The sequence below is a fragment of the Carlito syrichta genome, unplaced genomic scaffold, assembly GCF_000164805.1.
Source record: "Carlito syrichta isolate Samal-C Ts95f unplaced genomic scaffold, Tarsius_syrichta-2.0.1 Scaffold314352, whole genome shotgun sequence".
Taxonomy (NCBI): domain Eukaryota; kingdom Metazoa; phylum Chordata; class Mammalia; order Primates; family Tarsiidae; genus Carlito; species Carlito syrichta.
In genome coordinates, this window is record NW_007258448.1 from 41251 (window position 1) to 64352 (window position 23102).

The 23102-nt window shown below is 40.8% G+C and overlaps 1 protein-coding gene across 1 annotated transcript in view; it reads right to left on the reverse strand.

Annotated features, from left to right (window-relative positions):
- Positions 1 to 2506: 2506 nt before the first annotated feature.
- MMAA (methylmalonic aciduria (cobalamin deficiency) cblA type) overlaps positions 2507 to 23102 on the reverse strand; it is a 30910-nt gene continuing 10314 nt past the window's right edge. Inside the window, exons 2-7 of the mRNA XM_008071512.2 lie at positions 19253 to 19757; positions 16509 to 16631; positions 11397 to 11567; positions 6144 to 6229; positions 4226 to 4375; positions 2507 to 2864 (exon numbers count right to left, since the gene is read on the reverse strand). Of these exons, the coding sequence (XP_008069703.1) occupies positions 2577 to 2864; positions 4226 to 4375; positions 6144 to 6229; positions 11397 to 11567; positions 16509 to 16631; positions 19253 to 19697 (1263 nt within the window). The 5' untranslated portion in view covers positions 19698 to 19757 and the 3' untranslated portion in view covers positions 2507 to 2576. The remainder of the gene's footprint in view (positions 2865 to 4225; positions 4376 to 6143; positions 6230 to 11396; positions 11568 to 16508; positions 16632 to 19252; positions 19758 to 23102) is intronic.

The following is a 23102-nucleotide window of genomic DNA, read 5'->3' on the forward strand; positions in this document are numbered from 1 at the left end:
GAGACCAGCAGAGGCAACACAGTGAGATTTCATCTCTACAAAAATCAAACAAACAAACAAGCTTGTGCTTTTGACTAGGTCAGGAGTCCTGCACAGTAGAATCACAAGTTAGGGGAGAAGGAATGAGATTTTCGAGTTGGAAAAAAAAAAAAAGGCTATGAACATTTCACCATATTATATTGCCTCTAGTATAGCAAAGAACAGAAACAGAGGTGAAAGATATTTTAGAAATTGGTCTCTATATAGTAGCCAATGGTACAAGGACAACATGAGAAGGGGGCTTCTAGTGATTTGTATGACTTCACTTATAACTTTAAAAGCAGTTCCAATAGAAAAGAATTGCAGCACTAACTCAGGGTTAGCAAAAGTCCCTTTTCTGCCTCCTTTGTGATACAGAGTGTGTGCTGCACCATTACTTACATTGGACTACATGTGACAGGAAGTTTATTATTCTCTGTCATCCCTTACTAAGGGAAATTATAAAATTCCTTCTCCGAAGTTTCTAAAAACCAGTTTTTCACCTGCTAGGGTGGTTTAATGGTGGGTCTTTCTGAAATCATGAAAATCGACTGGATAGCCTTTCAATGTTTCTCCTAATCCTTATCTAGCATACAGGTATGCCAGTGCAATACTAAAAGTCTTTCCAAAAGATGTAAAGGAATGCTTGTTAAAATGATACTCAAGAAATTTGATTCCAGGCCTGGTGCGCTGGCTCATACCTATAATCCCAGCACTTTGGGAGGTGGAGGTGAGAGGATTGCCTGAACTCACGGGTTCAAGACCAGCCTGAGCAACATGGTGAGATCTCGTCTCTACAATAAATCAAAAAATTAGCTGGGCGTGGTGGCACATGTCTGTAGTTCCAACTACTTGGAAGGCAGAAGGATCGCCTGAGCCCAGCAGGTGGAGGGTGCAGTGACAGTGAGCAGCATGCCTCTGCACTCCCACCTGGGCAACAGAGTGAGACTCCTATTCAAAAAAAAAAAAAGAAAAAGAAAAAAATTTGATTCCAGCTAGGAACCAGTAGGGTAAGTAACAATACTAGCTGGCATACTGTATAAAATATTCTAAAGGGTCCAAAATATGTTTGAAACTTCTGTGAAGACCTTTTGTGCAATGGCAAAATTTTATGGTTAGAAATAATTTTACCCAAACATATATACAGTTATAACTACCATCAAATAGCATAAGATATAGTCAAATAATTAACAAGAGACAGTGCTTTAAAGACAACTGTAAAATATCACAAGAGCACGATGATAGTTGTAAGACCATGGGAGAAAACTGAAATTATACATAAGGCTTGTACAGCATCAAGTAACTTTAATGTAATGACGATAATAAGCAGTTTTTCGTTATTTCCTGTAAACCATCATGACGGCTAAATGATTCTCGTAAGTTATCTCATTCAATCCTCACCAGCCATAGAAGGCTATATGCCAAGTCTATTATACCAGGGAAGAAACTGAAGCTTAGAGAATGAAGTTACTTATCCAAGGTAAAAACCAATAAGTGATTGATTTGGGGTTAAAGTTTAAACACACACAGTCTGACTAGAGAACCTAGGTTCTGAATCACTGTGCCAGGCTTCCTCCACAAAACTAGATCTTCACCACCAAGAAAAAGTAGATTTTTTAAATACTAGGATGAAGTGAAATGCTTAGGAAAAAGAGAGGCAAAAGTCTTTGATAATCTTCCCATGGAATAACCCTTGAGTCATTTTGATCTCACTTGAGTCTTTTAGGGTTTACTCCAACTCCTGGGGAGTCATTACCTGTAGTTGGTTTTCCCAGTTCCCTTCTGGCTCTCTAACCTATCATGAGAGGAGGCAGGGGTCTGCAAACCCAGACAAGCAGACTTTAAAACTGTGTCCACATTATTACATTATTCCAGCTGTTTCATTACTCATGTACATGGTCATGAAATTCCTAGAATAGTCTGGGACACTAAATGTCAATCATGATTTTCAGTTCTTAAAAACCCACCACTGTTCTGGTATTGTTCTGGGCTCAAGACAGACTTAAAAAATGTGGTCACTCTACCAGCTTTCTCTGCTTCTGCCTGATAATAAGAAACTATGCTACAGGCTACCATGCCAGGGTATAAGAACAGAAAGAAATGGAAATCGGCAACACACAGCAGCTGCCTTATGAATACTGCCTGTCTGCCTAACCTTCACCATCTGTATCTAACTTCCTTCGAGCTTTCAAACATGATGTACAAACAAGGAAGCCAAGGGCACCATAAAAGAATTACTAAAATAAAAGCACCAAGTGACTTTTTTTTAGTATTAAAATACTTTATATAACAATATATAAATTATATAAGATGAATTTTCTTTCTTTCTCTCTCTTTCTTTCTTTTTTGAGACAAGATCTTGCCTAATTACCCAAGCTGGAGTACAGTAAATCATAGCTCACCACAGCCTCAACCTCTTGGGCTCAGGTGATTCTCCCATCTCAGACTCCCAAGTAGCTGAGACTACAGGCATGCACACTACACCTGGTGAAGTTTATTTCATTTTATTTTTGAAGAGACAGGATCTTGCTATGTCACCCAGGCCAGGGTAAATTTTATCAGCCTATGCTTTTAAAAGTTTTCAACAAGAAGTCTGCTGCTAGTCCTGGGGACAGGGACCCAGTGAGAACCTTTTGTTCCAGAAGTGGAATCTGTTCCCGGACTGTGGGATGGGTCCTGAAATGTTCTAACACACTTTCCTGAATGAGATTCCACATCCAAACTTTCTGCTGCTTCCGTCGTTTGGCGGTGAGCTCCCCGCTTGCCAGCATGAGGCCTTGGAACTCTTTCATGTGATCCCACATTTCAGAGACCCCCTCTCCACTTCTGGCAGAAATGCGAATGACCTATTGAAAAGGGAAGAACCAGATTGTTAACTTAAAATGAAAGAAAACATTTTCAGGGGGATTCTGGCATTTGCCAATTAATTCTTACAGTCTACGGAAGCAGGCAAGTGACAAAAATGAGATTTTATTGCTGTGTCAAAGTAAATACACTGGCATATCTCTGGGGTACTGTACTGTACCTAGGATTAGTAAGTGTATGACAGAAATAAGACATTGTGTCAAAGTCAGATTTTTCAGCATAGAGATTTATCTTAACTTAAGATAGCTCAGTTGGTCAGGGATATCGGGAGAATTTGGGAGAGAGTCACAGGATGACAAGGGCAGTGCCAGGTATGCTGCCCTGAGGCCTGAGAGTCAGAAAATGAAGCAAAGTTGAGAAAATACGCCAATTCCCTGTGTTAGATTCACTTGACTCGCTGGGCACCTGGCACCTACACATGTGTCAAGGTGGCCCCAGATTCAACACAGACAGTGTGGAAAAGAAAACTGGGTGCCAACAGTAAGAGAAGGCATCACTGTTCTCATTATGATGACCACAGATTATCCTTTAATAACACAGTGTCCGGTCAAGCTCAGTGGCTCAGCCTGTAATCCCAGCACTTTGGGAGGCCGAGGCGAGTGGATTGCCTGAGCCTGTAGGTTTGAGACTAGCCTAGGCAACTTGGTGAGACCTTGTCTCTATAATAAATTTTAAAAAAATTAGCTGGCTGTGGTAGCACGTGCTTGTAGTTCCAGCTATTTGGAAGGCTGCAGCTGAAGGATCGCCGGAGCCCAGCAGGTCGATGCTGGGGTGGCTGTGAGCTGCCACTGCACTCCAGCCTGGAAGACGGAGTGAGACTCCAACTCAAAAAATAATAATAATAATAATAGTAACATGGTATCCTCCCACAGATGAAGTTGCCCTCTCAAAATTACTGCATCACTTACCACAGGATGCTTTTTAAAAATACTTTTTCCTTTACTGAAAACAACACTTAACAAACATAACAGGAATGGAAGTAGTCATCACCACAAGCCTTTTCAAACTTACTCAAAATCCAACATAGACAATCAAATCATTAACTGCCCCATAATCCTAAGGATGGCTCCTCGCAGAATGGATTTGCTATCACTTCCAAAGGGCTCAAATCAAGCATTAAACAATCTAATCTATTACCTCATATCTAGTTTTTGACATCTAGCGGTTAAAGGATTATATTTAAAATCACGACTACACATTCTGACTTTCTCATAATTTTTAAAACTGTAAACTTCATGTATAAGGGAAGATTGATTATATGTCAAGTTTGGGACTTATATTCTCTCTTCTAATGTACACAGTCCACTCAGGGTGAAAACTATAGAATGGAATGCAAGCTAACCTTTGGTTTCCAGATGTCTGAACGCTTGCGGAGTAATTTCAGCGCACTCACATACTCTGCTTGTATCCTTCGAGCTGGCACAATCAAGTCTCCATCAGATTTAGTCACAGCTACCAGATCTGCCATCTCAATTATGCCCCTTTTGATACCCTAAAGAAAAGAAGGAAAGAAACGGATTTATCAGAAATATTTAATTTAATAACAATCAGCATAAAAATGGGGCAACCAGTCAATGGTAAGATTCTTTCTAAGCCCAGATGCCAGGAATCATAATTAGTTGACTCAAAAGCACTGGGTCTTGGGATTATAGAAGTCATCTGTAATGTGTCTTCCAAATTTAGAGAATAAATGTTGAAACACATTTAGAATTAGAGTAAATACATCATCATCATGCCGACATGATGGAGTGTCAGGCCATGGTTCACACAGTTTCCTGATGGATTCTGCATCTCATGAGCTAACACTGCAGGATGCAAAACCATCCATCACTAAGGTGCTTAAAAAGAAAACACACATATCATTAACATCTGAATTTCCAGAGACAAAGTCTTTGAAGTTTTCCTTAACTGTATATACCATTTTATTTCCAATTTGCACTTGAGGAAACATAACCTGGTGGTGAAAAATGCCTCAACCTCTTGATTTAAATTATATTGCATAAAAATACTAGAAATAAATAATGAAATCCAAAAGCCAAACCTTATTTGCTAAATAAAGTTTTCTCCACCTAAGATTAACATTTCTTTTCAAATATTTTTAAATATAACTTTTAACCATTAGACTCTAATTGTTACTGTTGTGAAGTCACAGCAGCCATAGTCTGCTATTACTATTTTTTAGAATTATAAAATTGAAAGGGAAGTATTGTATAATAAAGAATTTGTCTGGTCTTTGTCCAGGTTCCTGGGGAGTAACCTGTAACTTTCTGGAATTTCCTGAGTGACTAGAGTGTCTTTGTTATACATAGTGGGTGCCTGGAGCCACCTGAGGTTATGCAATGAGATCATTCAGTATGGGGCATTCACCAGTCAAAAAGATTTACCATGTGATTAGAGAGTTGAGTCTTTGTGCTATGTGATATTAGTCCAACTTGTGGGGGCAGGAGCTAGGGCTAGAATTCAATCAACCATGCCTACATAATGAATCCCCAATAAAAACTTGGCACGCCAAAGCTCAGAGGAGCTTCCTCATTGATGATACACACCAAGCTTCCAGGAGAGAAATGTGTCCTGAGGACACAGAAGCTTCCTGCTTGGGATCCTTCCAGACTTCCCCTTATGTGTCTCCTCATTTGGCCTGTGCTGATTTGTACCTTTTATAAGAAAACTGTAATTGTAATTTAGTACTTTCCTGAGTTCTGTGAGTCATTCTGGTGAATGACTCAACCAGATTTGTAGCCAGTTGTTCAGTGGTGCAGGTGGGAACCCTGGAGCTTGCAGTTGGTGTCTAAAATGAGGGGAGTGGGTGGAGGGTTATGCCTGTGAAGTCTGCACCACTCCAAGGAATTAGTGCCATTCCTGCATTGCAGAAGGAGATATACCTCTGTACAATATATAAACTATGATTGTGGGATCCCAGTTAAAAGCAGAGTGGTATCTTATGAAGAACTTTTGTACCAGCTGAACTCAAAACACTCCTGCAACAGTGGTGTCTTCCAGCCCAAGCTATCCATGTACTCCAGACACTCCATGTCACACGGAAATACTTAAGTTGTATGATTAGCTCAAGGTCATACATTATACTCCGATAAACTGGAAAAATACATCAAAAATTTGCCTTTGACCCAGGGATTTTAGCTAATATAAATGATGTTTCTTTTTCTATACTACTGTCAACTTTATTTACAAAAACACACCAGGCGTTTGTACTTTCAGAGATAAAGACGTCGTATTTTGGGGGAAAAAATCAAGATAATTACCTGCAATTCATCTCCTCCTGCTGGTGGTAGTAGTAAAACAAACATGTCAACCATGTCAGCAACAGCAAACTCTGATTGACCCACACCTGAAATTTAAAATCAAAATTACATCTTTAAATATTCTATAAATCATTAGTCTACTTATGAAATTCTATAAATTATCCTTTAGATCCTATAAGTTATTAGTATAAATTATTATACTCTCTCAACTACATCGACTGCCATTTCTATCCCACTTCTTTTATTCAAACTCGTGGTCACACCCTCCATCTGGTCACTTTACACACCCCCCTACCTTTCAAGAAGGTATTAAAGGCTACTATCTTATCCTCTGAGCAAACTGGTTATCCTTCCTAGCTCTCTCTCTTCCTTATTCCCATAAAACCTATTCCTGGATTAGGGAACCTAGAAACCTCCTTTCTCACCTCACTCTAGCAGCTCTTTCTTAGCTTCCCTTTCACTGGTGAGCAGCTTGAACACAATGATCTAATCTCAAACCATGCCAGGCAATACCTTTAGTTATTTACTTATTTTTTCCGAGTCGAAGTCTCACTCTGTCACCTAGGCTAGAGTGCAGTGGCATGCTCACAGCTACTGCAACCTTGACCTCTGGACCCAGGCAATCCTTCCACCTCAGCCTTCCAAGTAGCTGTAACTACAGGTGCGTGCCACCGCGCCTGGTTCATTTTTTGATTTATTGTAGAGACGAGGTCTCGCCAAGTTGCCCAGGCTGGTCTCCAACCCCTGGGTTCAGGCAGTCTTCTTGCTTCCACTTCCCAAAGTGTTGGGAGTATAGGCGTGAGCCACTAGGTGTGTTCGGCCAATGCCTGATAACACTTTAATCTTTTTTGCCTTCTCATCCTTACACCCACCTGCAAACCCCCGAATCATGGCTCAGTTCAACTATGTGTGCGCTCTCCTTTATGAACACATGAAAGAAATCACTCAACTATGTGAACAGTTGCCACTCTGGGGCCATGGTCTCCAGCCTCTGAGACATCTTCCTCACTGCCTGGTGAAAGCCATTCTCGCAAGTGCCCTCAGTCAGTTTCCGTTCCATTTCTCACAGAAACTACTGCAAGTCTTCACTCTACTATCATCTCCCTGCTTGGTGGTGACTGCAGCACCAACTTCATGGAGGAACCAAAGGCAAGAGCTTCCTCAGTTTCTCCCTTACCCTTTCCACAGGTAAAAAGACCCAAATAAAAACACAGCAGTACTTCTTCCTCTGTAGTGTCAGCAATACTGACTTAGAATGATTTGCTCCTTCCTTCCACTTCCTCTGGGCCTTTGCTCTTCTTTATTTTTAACCTCTCCTCTATCTACAGGCTCTTGTCCCTCAGTATACCATGTAAATTATGTTCATGCCTTTCTCATCTTAAAACCATATAAAACAAACAAACCAACAGTAACAACAAAAAGACAAAAACTCACAAACTCCTCCATCATCGTATTTCTCACTTTTTCCTTTTTTTGAGTCAGAGTATCACTCTGTCGCCCATGCTAGAGTACAGTGGCATGCTCACAGCCATACCAGCATCAACCTGCTGGACTCAGGTGATCTTTCTACCTCAGACTTCCAAGTAGCTGGAACACAGGCATGCGCCACCATGCCTGGCTACTTTTTTGATTTATTGTAGAGATGAGGTCTCACCAAGTTGTCCAGGCTGGTCTCGAACCCCAACCCATGCCTCAGGCAATCCTCTCACCTTGGCCTCCCCAAGCGCTGGGATTATAGGTGTGAGCCACCACATCTTTTGGAAACTTTCTCTCCTTCTTTGGTGTGACAGAGACTTCTAGCTGCCTTTCCAAAATGTATCTTTCCCTATTTTCTTTTTCTTGAGTTGGAGTCTCACTCTGTCGCCCAGACTGGAGTGGAGTGGCTGCTCCTGGCCACCGCAGCCTTAACCTGCTGGGCTCCAGCGATCCTTCTACCTCAGACTTCCAAGTAGCTGGAACTACAGGCGCATGCTACCACGTCCGGCTAAGTTTTGATTTATTGTAGAGATGAGCTCTTGCCAAGTTGCCCAGGTGGGTCTCGAATCTGCAGGCTCAGGCAATTCACTCACCTCAGCCTCCCAAGGCATGGGATTACAGGCTGAGCCACCAAGCCCGGCTGGGCTAATTTTTTTAAAAATTTACTGTAGAGATGAGGTCTTGCCAAATTGCCTGGGCTGGTCTCGAACCCATGGGCTCAGGCAGTCCACTCACCTCGGCCTCCCAAAGTGCTGGGATAATAGGCTGAGCCACCGAGTTTGGCCTCCTTCCCTATTTTCTTACCCTGTTATTAGGAGTATCAGTGTACCAGGTGAAAGACCACACCCGTGAGGTCCCCTTTCAGCTAGAGATGATTAATGGGTGAAAGCAAGAGTCATTAGTTGGGCTTTCCAGGAAAATTCTCGAAAAAAGGCTAACCCAGTTAGGAGGTTTATCTCTTTTGCCCTCCATCCTGCTTCCTTACCCTTCTTTCTTCCCTCTACCCAGGACTTGGAATGTCAGTTAGAGTTTTGTCTGCCATCTTTTAACCTTGAGCAAACTTCTGGATGGAAACTAAGAGCTAAGAATGGTAAACAGACAGAAGAAACCTGCACACTGAGAGTATTGCACAGGCACCGCACATGCACTGGACCACCTGCCTCACACCTCTTCTATTTACAAGAAAATAACCTCTTACTTATTTGAGTCTCCATCATTTTGAGTCTCTGATACAAGCAGCTAAATACACCTTCCAGGTAACACACTTGCACTTGGCTTTAATGAGGCTCTTCTCCTTTCATTCTCCTGCTAGCCTCAGGCAACTCTTCCCCATCCAGTCATTAATGGTGCGTTTCATTTCTTTTTTGAGTTGAAATCTCACTCTGTTACCCAGGCTGGAGTGCAGTGGCATGCCCACTGCCACCCCAGCCCCAACCGGCTGTGCTCTGGCAATCTTTCTGCCTTAACCTTCCAGGTAGCTGGAACTATAGACGTGCACTACCACACCTGGTTAATTTTTGATTTATTGTAGAGACAAGTCTCGCCAAGTTGCCCGGGCTGGTCTCAAACCCGCATGCTCAGGCAATCCACTCGCCTCAGCCTCCCAAAGTGCCGGGATTACAGGCTGAGCCACCGAGCCCAGTCAATGGTGACATTTCTAAAGTCCAGTCTTAGCTACTATTAGCCTGAATTGTGTTCTTCTTCTCCAAAAAAAATTCTCACGTTAATGTCCTAACCCTCCATGTAACTTTATTTTTAAGGAAGAAATTAAGTCAAATGAGATCATAAGGGTAGAACCCTTGTCCAATAGGACTGGTGTCTTTGACACATGGGGACTAGGGGAGCATGTGTACGAGAAAAGGCCACATGAGGACAAGAAGGCAGCCATCTATAAGACAAGGAGAGAGGTCTCAGGAGAAACCAGTCTTAGGGGCACCTTCATCTTGAACTTCCAGCTCCCAGAACTGTGAAAACATAAATTTCTGTTGTTTGAGCCACCTAGCCTATGGTATGCTGTTATGGCCGCCCTAGCAAATACACACAACTATCTTCTGTTTTTACTCCAAATTTTCCCCAGTTGATCTGAACCAAATTCATAACTTGAAGTATAGAACTATAAATTATGCCAATAACTGTTAAAGATATACTTCCCATTCAGTTTTTTTTCTTTTGACACCTGGTCACTTGAATATCCAATAAGCACTTTACAATATATTTAGAAGTGAACTTACTATGTTCTTTTCCCAAATTCTATTTTTTCCAATGTGTTCCCTGTTATCTTCAATTTCTCTTCCTTCTTTCCCTTTTATCATGGAAGAAGTCCTGCCAGTTTATCTTCAATTTTTAACAAAATTCATCTTGTCTTCATTCCTACTTCCTCTGCGTGGTTCAGACCCTGCTCTTTCTGGAATCAATACAATAAGTAGTCTCCTACCTGACTCCCTGCTTTTAATCATTCTACTTTCTGCTTCCAGAGTGTATACCTGGCTTTCTCATTCTCCTGCTTATCCTGCAGTGGCTTCCCGCTCCTTTCAGGGAAAATTCCAAACTCCATGGCATGGCATGCAAGGTTCTGGATAATCTAGGCCCTGGTCTACTGTCCCAGTCCGTCTTTCTTCATCCCTGCCTACACACTCAATGCTCTAAATGCCTTGAGCAAACTGCACTTGTGTGGCTGTCCTGTTTTTTCACTCCTGTGTATCTTTGCAATTGCCTTTCCCCATACCTTAACTCCAGTTCTTCCTCCAAAGCTGAGTTCAGCTGTCACCTCCTCTAGGAAGTCTCCACGGATCCCACAAATCTGAGTTAGGTTGTGTCACAAATATTTATGGCACAGTAATATGAATATAGCAGATTGTCTCTCCCATATGAATTTCTTGGGATTTTTATTTTAGTATTATTATTATTGCATGTAACTATATACTAAAGATTTTAAAATGAAATAAAACACAGCCACATATTCAGAAGGCACCAAACTATATTAGTTTTCTTAGTGAATATAGTAGACATATAAAATATACTTAAACAAAACAGGGATTGTATTGAAACATCATTTACCTAGACCATCCTAATACTTACAGCTCTCTGGCACGTATAAGAAACCACCTGTAAACCGGGCTCAGTGGCTCAGCCTGTAATCCCGCGCTTTGGGAGGCTGAGGTGAGTGGATTGCCTGAGCCCGCAGGTTCGAGACCCGCCTGGGCAACTTGGCGAGACCTCATCTCTACAATAAATCAAAAATTAGCCGGGTGTGGTAGCGCGCGCCTGTAGTTCCAGCTACTTGGAAGGCTGAGGCAGAAAGATCGCTGGAGCCCAGCAGGTTGAGGCTGTGGTAGCCGGGAGTGGCCACTGCACTCCAGTCTGGGCGACGGTGTGAGATTCCAACTCAAAAAAAAAAAAAAGAAATCACCTGCAGAATGGTTATCCGGGTACATGACTTATTTTAATTGAATTTTTAATTTCTGTTAGAAAGCAGGATTTATTGAAAGGGCAGAAAAAGCTCCCACAATGGGAGGGGACCCAAGAGGGTTGCCCACATGGCTTATTTTTATTCTTTAAATGGTAAGCTCTTTGAGGGCAGGAATTATAGCTAATACCCTCATATATTCCACGGAGTATGGGATAATATCTTGTATTTCGTTACACCTTTAGCAAATCTGTTAAACGAACACCTTTAGCAAATCTGTTAAACGAACAAAATTAAACTGGTTGTTACTCTGCTTTATATAGCATTCATGAAAACAGTATAGCGTTCTTATGAAATAGAACACCACTCACCTACAGTTTCAATAAGAATGATGTCATATCCCGCTCCTTCACACAGCAGAATAGCTTCATTTGTAGTCCTCGTCACGCCTCCTAACGTCCCTCTGGTAGGAGATGGCCTGATATATGCATTCATATCTCTTGACAACTCCGTCATTCGGGTTTTATCACCTAAGAGTGATCCTAAAACACACTTACATTTTATCATCATAGCACAGCTGTAAGGGCCACTGATCAATCAGTCAGCTCCCAGGGGGACGTGCTTTATGCCATTTCTCCCAGAACCTCAAATTGTGTTTCATGTCATTGGGCCTTTCCTCCAACTCACTGTATGCAATGATGCCAGATTAATCTTTTTAACCTTTCAAGTCCCTCAAAACCTATCATTGATGGTTTCCCACTGACCAGAGGTTCAAGTCTAGATCCTTTAGCCCTACTGCATCTGTCCAATTTCAGCTTCCATTTGTCCCCAAACAACCCCCGCTTCAGCCAGGGTGGAGATTTACTGCTGTCTTCACATTGCTGTGTTTGCTTCCTTGCCTCCTTTGTGTGTGCTCAGGCCAGGCACCTCGGTCCCGTCTCACCACTGCTCATTTCCAACGTGCCAAGCCCAGGGTTCCGCTATGTCTCCTCACTCAATCTTGAAAGGGCCCTTTACCTTCTGGAACCCTTCTTTCCTCAGCTACATGACAAGGTAATAAGCCACTGGGAGAATCAGATGTAATTATATACAGGAATGTGCTTCAAAACTGTTAATAAGAAAGCACAGAACTTATCCACCTTTCAGAGCTCCTTCATAGTCTGGAACTTCATAGTCTGGAACTTTCTCATTCCATGCCCGTCTCTGTGATTTTCGATGGTACCACTGCCCTGCAATCTATGCCAGCATCCTGGAGGGCCTAAGAGAACTTCCATGTCCCTCCCTTTCTGTTATCTTCATGAGCACCCTCGACTTCCATCTTTTTATTTGTACAAATCACATTTTCTCCACCTTGTATAAATGCTAACAAATGTATCTTCAAGCAGTCCCTTGCATCCAGTACCGCTTAGAAATTCTGCAGCTGTTTCTGAATGCAATGTAAGCTGAGTTAGCAGATGAAAATTGTTCCTATAGCATTTTTTTGGTTTCATATCTATATGTCTTATCTCTTTCACATAGTAGTTCTCAACTGGAGGCTATTTCCCCCCCAGGAGAAAGTTGGCAATGCCTAGAGACCTAGTTCCCTGTCACCACTGAGGGAGTAGGGTGCTTCTAGCATTTACTGGGTAGAGGTCAGGGATGCTGCTATGTAAGTATCCTTCAACGCACGGGACAGTCACCCACAACAAAGTGTTACTTGTGCCAAGGTTGAGAAACCATACTTTAAAGTACTTGTGCCAAGGCTGAGAAACCATGCTTTAAAGTAACTTCCTTAGACTGGGCATGGTAGCTCACACCTATAATTCTAGCACTTTGGGAAACCGAGCTGAGAGGATGGCCTGAGCCCATAGGTTTGAGACAAGCCCGGGCAACTTGACAAGACGTCATCTCTACAATAAATCAAAAAGTAGCTGGGTGTGGTGGTGCATGCCTGTAGTTCCAGCTACTTGGAAGGCTGAGATGGAAGGTGGCTGTGAGCATGCCACTGTACTCCAGCCTGGGTGACAGACTGAGACTCCAACTCAAAAAAAAAAAAAGTAACTTCCTTGCCTGTAGGACCATGTTTTACTTATGTTGTTCATTTAATGCTTAACAAGGTGTTTGCAGGAGGCATTCAATACCCGTAGAATGAAACAGGTTGTTTTTGTGTTTATGGCAGTATTTTGACAAACATCAGTACTTGCACATTCTAGAGGACTGAAAGCCCTGGAACTACTATTACCTTTTACTACTTTGCTTTAGTCATGTAATACACTTGTAGGTGTAGAGCTGTTCTAACATGAGTATTTATTTAGCTCTGCCTAAGAGCTAATTTTTTCCACATGTAACTGATTCTAAAGATTGAGAAGTTTCCTTTTTTTTTTTTTTTTGGTTGGGTAGTCTCACTCTGTCACCCAGGCTGGAGTGCAGTGGCACACTCACAGCCACCGCAGCCTTGCCTGTTGAGCTCAGGCGATCCTTCTACCTCAGCTGTCCAAGTAGCTGGAACTACAGGTGTGTGTCACCATGCCTGCTAATTTTTTTTATTATTATAATTGTAGAGACAGAGTCTCACCATGTTGTCCAGGATGGTCTTGAACCCCTGGGCTCAGGCAATCCTCATACCTTTGCCTCCAAAAGTGCTGGGATTATAGGCATGAGTCACAGTGCCCAGCTGAGAAATTTCTTAAAGATATGCTTTTTGCCAGGCACGGTGGTTCACACCTATAAGTCCAGCACTTTGGGAGGCTGAGGTAAGAGGATTGCTTGAGCCCATGGGTTCAAGACCAGCCTGGGCAACTTGGCGAGACCTTATCTTTACAATAAATAAAAAAATTGGCTGGGCATGATAGCACACGCCTGTAGTTCCAGCCTCTTGGGAGGCTGAGGCAGAAGTATCACCTGAGCCCAGTAGGTCAAGGCTGCAGTGGCCATGAGTGTTCCACTACACTCCAGCTTGGGCAACAGAGTCAGACTCCAACTCAAAAAAAAAATGTTCTTTTCCCTTATGATTCTGGTTTACAGTCTTCACAGGTTCTAATTCTAGAGCACACACCTACCCCATGCCTTAACTACCTTATTTACTTCACATAAAACTTCTTTAGAAAGTATTTTCTACATGTAATCAGCTCTGTATCAGTCAACAATCTGACATATCTATACTTTAAATTAGTCTTATAGACCCTATCACACTGAACTAAACATGCAATTATTCTCCCATATAATTGTCTTTGCCAGTGAATCCAAAACTGTTAGTTGCAGTCTCTCAGGGAGGTCTCAAAGCTGTCACAGGGAGTCTGTGAATCCAAAGCATAATATAGATCAACTATAGACCAAGAAACTTATGATTCTCAAACTTAAATGTAATGTTATTTTTTCAGATGAATGTACTGATGCAATAAGGTAGAAATTTATGTTTATAATGTCCTGTTTATCCTTATATATTTTTTTTTTCAAAGTCTATATATTTTTTACCTGAGAAAAGTACACTTATTTTTGTTTGAGAAAAGTTAGGAACCACATAGCTATGCAACTTTAATCATAGACTATTTTATGACATCATTATTATCTCAAGCTGTTATTTTCTTTTTCCATTAAAAGTCTTCTAGAATATTATGAGGATGGAGAGGAAAAGGCCTTCCCACCTAAATAAAAATGAGGGCCGCTGTCAAAAAAGTCCTTCATTAGCATACTTACATTTTAAAAAGTTCTAAGACTAAATAAATTACACAATACATTGACATGGATTTAACCTTGAACCTTGTGAATATAAATTTTATTTTATAGTTAACCTTTTTCTTGTAGTGAATCAAAAAACTTGGTATTTTCCGAGTTTGCTTTCTCCATGAGTGGTAACGAGAATTGTTCATCTATGGTTCTAAGACCCCTGAAATATGACTACATTGTTATTCTTTACTTGTAGCATTAAACTCGCAGTCCACCACAGCATGTAAACCACATACTTCCACAAAGTACCCTGTATTCGCCCTTTCACAACACATATTATATTGCAATGGCTTGTGTTTACTGTCTGTTTCCCTCATAGGATGTAAAGCTTGTATAATCTTACAAGTAAGCCACCATGCCCAGCCAAGCTTTATATCTCAGCACTCTGGATGGGATTATAGGCTGAGGTGGGAGGACTCCCTGAGTCCAGGAGTTGGAGACCAGCCTGGGCAACATAGTGAGACCTCGCCTCTACAAAAAATTAAAAAAATTAGCCAGGCATGGTGGTGTGGGCCTGTTGTCCCAGCTACTTGGGAGGCTGAGGTAGAAGAATCACCTGAGCCCAGGAGATTGAGGCTGCAGTGAGCCATGATTGCACCACTGCCCTCCAGCCTAGGTGACAGAGTGAGACTCTGACTTAAAAAAAAATAAAAGGTATAAACATAAGGCCAAGAAGACTGTCTTATTCACCATCATACAATCCAGTTCCTTCAATGCATAAGGCCTCACTTGTGGTGGGCACTCAAATACCTGTTAGTAAATAACTGTAATGTGAGAAACTTCAATTATAAAGAGGGATAAGGGAAGGGAAGAAAAACCTTTCCTGAGGACTTACGTAGTATGTTTTACATTTCCTTTTTTTTGAGTCAGAGTCTCACTCTGTCACCCAGGCTGGAGTGCAGTGGCACACCCACGGTCACCACAGCCTCAACCTGCTGAACTTAGGTGATCCTTCCACCTCAGCCTTCCAAGCACTGGAACCACAGGCGTATGCCACCACACCTGGCTAATTTTTCTTGATTTATTGTAGAGACTAGGTCTCACCAATGAACCCCTGGACTCAGGCAAGCCTCTTGCCTCAGCCTCCCAAAATGCTGGGATTACAGGCTTGAGCCACCGTGCCCGGCCTACGCTTTCTTTAAGTGATCCTTTGGGGAACTAAGTTTATATTCATTTTATTTCTGATAAACTGCAAGTTAAACTCCGAGTGACTGCACAACCTCAAATTAGAAATTAATTGAATGCTTGATGCAATGTACAATGTACTCTGCTATCTGCTATAGGGTAACAGCAGTATATTACATGGTCCTTCTAAGAGCTTTCTGTTTAACTAAAGATATAATATAAACACTTGACAAGTTAGAAACAGCAGTAAGATTCTTTTCGAAAGTTTAAGAGATGTTACAATATGAGGAAAATAACAAATGAGTAAGGATCCATTTTCTGAACTGCACAGCCACTGATGCAGCCAGGAAAAACAGGAGGAGGGCCCTAGGCTTGAGCAAGTCAAAGGGCTGCAATTTGCTTTTGATTGTCTTCAACTTTCAGCATCTGCTATCCCAGTTTTCTTAGGACCCACTGAATCACCCACAAGCTGACTTCCTCTGCAGAGTACAATGTTCCCAAACTAGTTCCTTCAGCCTCCACCTCACTGCAGAATGCTTTTCCTTCTAAGAGGCCAAGCTCAGGTAGCAGTTAGAGGTCACCTAGCCGTGCAGAATCCCACTGAGTTGCAACAGAGAACAGCTCGCAATTTAAAAAGAATCAGCCACACTTACCACCACTAGTGCAAGAAGAAGGGTCCACAGCTAGCACAGACAATTTGTGCCCCCTCTCAGTAAGCATTTTTCCAAAATATTCTATAAATGTTGACTTTCCAGCACCAGGGGGCCCAGACAGTCCTATGGTAGAAAGAGATCTTCTAATTTAATGAAATAAATGAAATCAGAACTATGATCGGTTTTGTTAAATAAAATATTAGACAACCTTCTATTTCTCCTAATTTATTAAAACCATCATTAATATATTTTAACATGTCCTCAAGCAGTAAATAAAAATCCATTTCTGTATCTGATTCTTGAGTAATGCGGACAGAGGAAGGAAACAATTCTGAGTTCCACATGCTCACAAAATTCACTTTTAAAAGTTACAAAAACACAGTTGTCTTTGTACTAGAAGACAGATCTTTTTGGACAGACTTCATTGCCTGTGTTGTTCACATGTCAGTTTTTACATCTGCCCACCTTTCATCATGATCAGTGATTATTCCACCTGTCCCAGTTCTGTACACTTTATCTTCCCTTTGGAAAACCAACTCATTACTCTAGAAAGTCCCAGTGATTAAGAAAGTAATTTTCTATTTAGAAAGGATCATTTTCTCCTTCATCTCATTCATAACTCAAAGAGTATAAACCAAATTCTGAAAAAAATGTTAAGGTGGGTGGAAAACTCCCAACTTGGAGAATGAGTGGAGCATGGTGGGTGAGAATACAAACCCTGGGCCACTCGGTGGGTTCTCATTCTAGCTCTGCCTCTCACGAGCTGTGTGTTCATGGGAAAATTACTTACCCTCTTTTGTGCCTCAGGATCCTCAGAAATAACATAAAGTATCAATACCTATCTCTTCAGGTTGGTTAAGAATTTGATGAGTTAGTATTTGCAATATGTTTAGAACACCGTGGTGTAAGAGATATATATAAATGTATGTTCAATGAAGTATATAAAACAGGCATTTAATTATATACATACTAAAAACTATGTATAGTATATGGTATGCTGGGTTCCTTACCACAATTCTCAGGGAAGGTTCCTGTCTAAAACATCTTTATAGGGAATGAATAAACATTTGTTGCTTTTATTTATGATGGTGATAAAATAACTGCAATAAAGACACAGTTTTATCTGGCCTCATACGAACAAGATGCAAGAACCAGACTAGCACTACGAAGTTATGTGTGAATTTCTAGTTTACAGACATTTCTGGAACATTTTCTCTTCAGAGATTCTCTAAAACCTAGTAATAGATACTTCACTCTTTGGAAGTTTACTATTTTCTCTGTCTATAATACATAAAGATTATCAACATCCAATGTAGCATTCTCAAAATTACAGTCTCTTAGTGAGAACGAAAGAATACCCAGTTTGAAAAATATGAACCAGTACAAATATTGGTTAGTGGGCTATTTTGAAATCATCTTTATTTATTTACTTAAAGTTTATTTTACTTTTAGAGATGGGGACTTGCTATGTTGTCCAGGCTGGTCTCAAACTCCTGGGCTCAAGTGATCCTCCCACCTCAGTCTCTAAAAGTGCTGGGATTACAGGCATGAGCCACTGTGCCTAGTCTTGAAATTATCTTTAAAGCATTTATGCCTATTACTCTAAAAACTAGGAGGTTTTGGTCCCTGCATTGAACATAAACTGTGATACGAAAGTCTAGTGTGATGTCAGTCCATTTTTAAATGTACTTACTCACGCCTCACAAAATTTCTGCACTTCAGTTACCATTGTTTTTAGCAGAATAGTTGGTTCAAACCACTAGAACACCTTCATGGGGGACTCTCATTCCACCCAACTGTCTTGCTTAACTCCTGCTGGCCAAATACATCTAAATTGTTTTAAAATGCACAATTTCAAAAACATAATAAGCTGATTAACAATCACAGAATGAAGAAATTGTTCAAGAAATCAAATGAACATCTAATATACTATAGGAAATAAATATGATCGCTCTTTAAAAATACATTTTGGTATTGTGATGGCTGGTTTAGAACCACTCCCAGAAATTCAATAAAAAGTATCTGAAAAACATGAGAACTTGTATAAAACAAAGAAACAGAATTTTGAAATATGATCAAGATAAAACATGGAATTTATTTTAGACTATTTATTTGACTACTGAAAGAAAGGAATAAACTGGTTAATAGTTCTTCCTATGCAAACTTCTATTCTGGGAGCAAGAGCAAGATTCATGTCAAAATAAAAATCTTACATTATTTTCCTAAAATACAGAGGCGTGGTTCAAATGGTCATGGCAATATTTTCAACAAAACGAGATATTATTGCAAAGAAATACATTTAAAATTCATTTTTAAAAAAGTCTCATCAGATTGCAAACTATTTAGACTTATTTTTAAAGAATATAGATGGCAGTAGTGGGAAACTGCTGGGGGTAGTGGAGGGCACACTTCATCAACAAGGGTACCTGCATAATGAACATTTATATACTTAACCCTGAGTTGAACCCCACATCTTCAAAAAACAAAACAAAACAAAACAAAACAGAATCACAAGGGAAGGGGGTTGGGTTCAGAAACTGCCTACAGGGCACAATGTTCACTATCTGGGAAATGGGTCACCTAAGAGCCAGTCCCCACCACTATACCATACAATATGTCCATGTCACAAATATGCATGTGTACCCCCGAATCCAAAATAAAAATTAAAAATAAATAAATAAAAATAAAAGAATACAGAGAACTGAGAAAAATATGTACTGAACAATCAAATGAAAAAGACTGACCTACTCGAAATGCTAGTGGTTTTCCTTTATTTAATTGCTCTTGTTCTCTGTGGTAGCCTAACACTTTCTGAAGAAGCACCTGAGCGAGTTCCTTCTTCCTGCTGTGAGTTGATTCTACAAGAGTTATGGCCTCTGCTAAGCAGGCCCTTTGCCCTTGGATTAAACCAGCATAAAGTTTATCCACAAATCTTTGTTCTTTATCAGAAAGTCCTTCTGTGTGGCCCTTGGCGGTTGTTTGTACACATAATTTTCTCTTTAAGCCTTTTGACAGCAGCATCCACCTGGTACAATGGAGTCCAAGAGAATTAAATGGCTGAGCACGAGGGGTCCCCGATCGGGGATGAGCTCTTGAGTGACAGGCGAAGTGGTAACATCGTAAATGTGTTCTCAAAAGGCCTTTCAGGAAATGCTGGTGAGGATGTGGGAGCAGCATGGGAATGTTCATTTTGCCTGTAGCTGAAGAAAACACTGGATGTGTTTTGGCTCAATGTGATTTGTGACCTCCCTAGAAAAGAGAAAAATTTTTTGGCCAGTTCAATAAACAATTAAAATATTGAAATTGTAAAATTGAAAACATAGGGTTTTCCCCATATTCCAAACCATACATAATCAGTGTTCTTAGTACAAATGAGTGAAAATTTTCTTACTAAACTTAAAAGAGAAGACTCCCTCCTAAGCCACAGCTAATAGAGCACCCCAAGTAATGGAACTATTATTCTAGTGCAAAGTAGAAGCCCAAACTCCACCTGCATGGGGGCCTACTGATGTAATTAATCCTCACTTGTACCTCACATTCCTATAATAAAATAAAATTTAAAAACGTTTCTTCTAGCCGGGCACAGTGGTTCAGCTTATAATTCCAGCACTTTGGGAGGCTGAGGTGAGAGGATTGCCTGAGCCCAGGGGTTCAAGACCAGCCTGGCAACTTGGTGAGACCTCTTCCCTACAATAAATCACAAAAACTAGCCGGGCGTGGTGGCGTGCATCTGTAGTTCCAGCTACTTGGAAGGCTGAGGCAGAAGGATCGCCTAAGCCCAGCAGGTTGAAGCTGCAGTGGCCATGAGCGTGCCCCTGCACTCCAGCCTGGGTGACAAAGAGTGAGACTCCAACTCAAAGAAAAATTTTTCTTCTGAATAAAAACCAGACATATAAAACACCATTAAGGTAGACATTTTATGTCATGCTTTTTCTTGTATTCATCTTAATTTCCTCAGCTCAACATACCTGCTTCTGAAGCTCATACAAAAGGTTTTTAGAAAGGAGCCCCTCTAATTCTGGCCTTTTCTCTACAAAAGAAATTGGGTTAGTAGCGAGGACACTTGAGACATAAGTTTAGACGCATGTATGTATTCAGTAGCCTCTCACGTTGGAACACAGATACATGCAAAGAATAGCCTACCTAAGCACACAAACAACAAGCCTTAATGTGAAGTGAACTGTGAGGGCTATAGAGTAACCAGTTCAGTATATCTCCAAAGCACACTCAGAACCACCTGGGTACTTATTAAACATGCATATTCTCAGCTCCACTCCCCAGAATCTCTGTAGATTCATACTAAAGTCTGGACTACTACGGTTCACATCCTTCCCCTAGATAAACCCAGTCAGAATCATACAGCAGTTATGAGCCACTACAAGTTTCTGCCGCTCAAGCTTTTGTGACCTTGGGCAAGTTTTACCACAAGGTATCTCAGCTTCCTCTTGAGTAAAGAGAATAGGCATGGCAGCAGGGTGGTCATGAGAGCAAAATGACTTAATTCATGTCAAAAGCCTGGAACAGTGCCAAGTACAGAGTAAGAGCTCAGCTAGCAGTAGCTTTTATTATAATTGTACCAATTTCTAAAACACTGGTAATAATTCTTCCAGTAGCAAACTGAAATTTATAGACAGATACATATCACCCATCCAGTATGGACTTATGATTACTTGTACATTTAGGTTTTCAAGTACCTTGCAGCACAATGAAATAAAATTACTTTACTGCCCCAAGGTACCTCTCTAAATGGTACTTCAAGGCCAATGAACATGAAATTAATCTTAGCTCATAACATTCTATTAGGGGAAAAGAAGAAATAGCTTAAGATTTTTTAAAATTGGTAGAGCTATAATTGCCCATCAGCTTTTTTCCCCCCAAAACAACAATTCCATTTAGTCTTATTCTAAAAGAATAATTTATTTAAAATGTAAAAAAACTTTTCTAAAAAACAATTTTAAAATATGCCACCCCACTTCACACAAACACACAAAAAGACATTCAAACAAAGTCTTTAGGAGGGGATCTATTCTGCCTCTTTCAATATCACCTTTAAACACAAACCACCACCACCACTGCCACTAGACTAAAAACACAGAGGCAAGGACTGCATTTTTATTCAACCACTATTTTCTAAGTACTTACCACTTTCCAGGTCCCATGATAGGTGATAATAATAATAGAGATTATAATAATGGTACTGATGGTGATGACAACTAGTATTTGATTACATGCCAGCCATTGTACCATACTCTTCTACATCAGTTCCCTCTGGCTATTGTAACAAATTACCATAAATACCATAACAGAATTAGTCAATTAAATTGCAAACACTCTTTTTCCAAAAAAGGGTCACATTCACAGGTTTCAGGGATTAGGGTGTGAACATATCTTTTTGATGGTCACACGTTCTTAGGTGGAATGCCTCATTCTTCTCTTTATAAATAATGCGATCCTAGCACTTCAAGAGCTCACAGTATAAAACATACCACGTTCAAAGAAAGAACCAAGTGCAGTGGGAACAGACAAGATTACAGGAGCTTACTCTCCTTGGGGATTTCAAGTCATGGAGGAGTCGATGTCAGGCCTGAGTATGAAAGGATAAAAAAGTTGAAGGATGAGGAAGGCTTTCCAGACTGAGAACTTAAATGTGCGAAATCAGAGTTGGGACTTGGTCTCTTTCCTGTCACAGCAGAGAAGATTGAGAAATTCAGTGAGGCAGGTCTGGGGTAGATGGAACCAGTGACAGATGTGGCTGGACCAGGATGTAAACTGAGGTCAAAACATTAGATTTTTGTCTTGTTGGCAGTAGACAAACTAGAGAGTTTTATGGAAGCATCATAATCAACTTTGCTTTTGAAGAGATAACTCTCTAAGCACGCTGGCACGAAGTCGAGAGTGACGCGGCACACAGAGAGGGTAACACACAGAGAGCCCAGTTCAGGAAACCCCAGCAAAGAACCAAAGGAGATGATGAGGACCTTGACATAGGCAAGTATAAAGGGATGGAACAAAGAAGGCAGACATAAGACCTTCTTGACTTGTCTTGTTAGCATCCTCAAAGTTTAACATGGAGCCGGGCACACTGTAATTGCAAAGAGAAAAAGAAAGAAAAAGGTGCCACTGATCTAAACTTATTTCATTTTCCACTTGCCTGACATTTAAGAGTTTATACACCACTTCTGAATACTTTATTTCACTTTTTTCTCCAGCTAATTCTGTAAGGACAGAATGATGGTTGCTCTCATCACAGAAGGGGAAACCAAGACTGAGTTGTGTGACTATAGTCAGAGCCAGTGTCAGAGCCAGAATGCTAACTCAGGTCTTTTGACTCTCTGTCTTCTTAATAAATTATTTTAGAATAAAAGAGAGGTCCTTTGGTTAAATGGGAAGCAGATCTGCCCACCTTCCAAAGTGAGTAAGAAGCATTTTCTGTTGCGGTGTTGCTGGCGGCATCAGGAGTCAAAGAACAGAGACAGAAAATGTTGCCAGGATACAGAACATTCTTATTGCCAAATCTCATACTACTGTCCCATGGGGGATGTCATATGTACTCAGGGCTAATTAGAGCTATTTAAAATATGCCCTTTAGTTAAC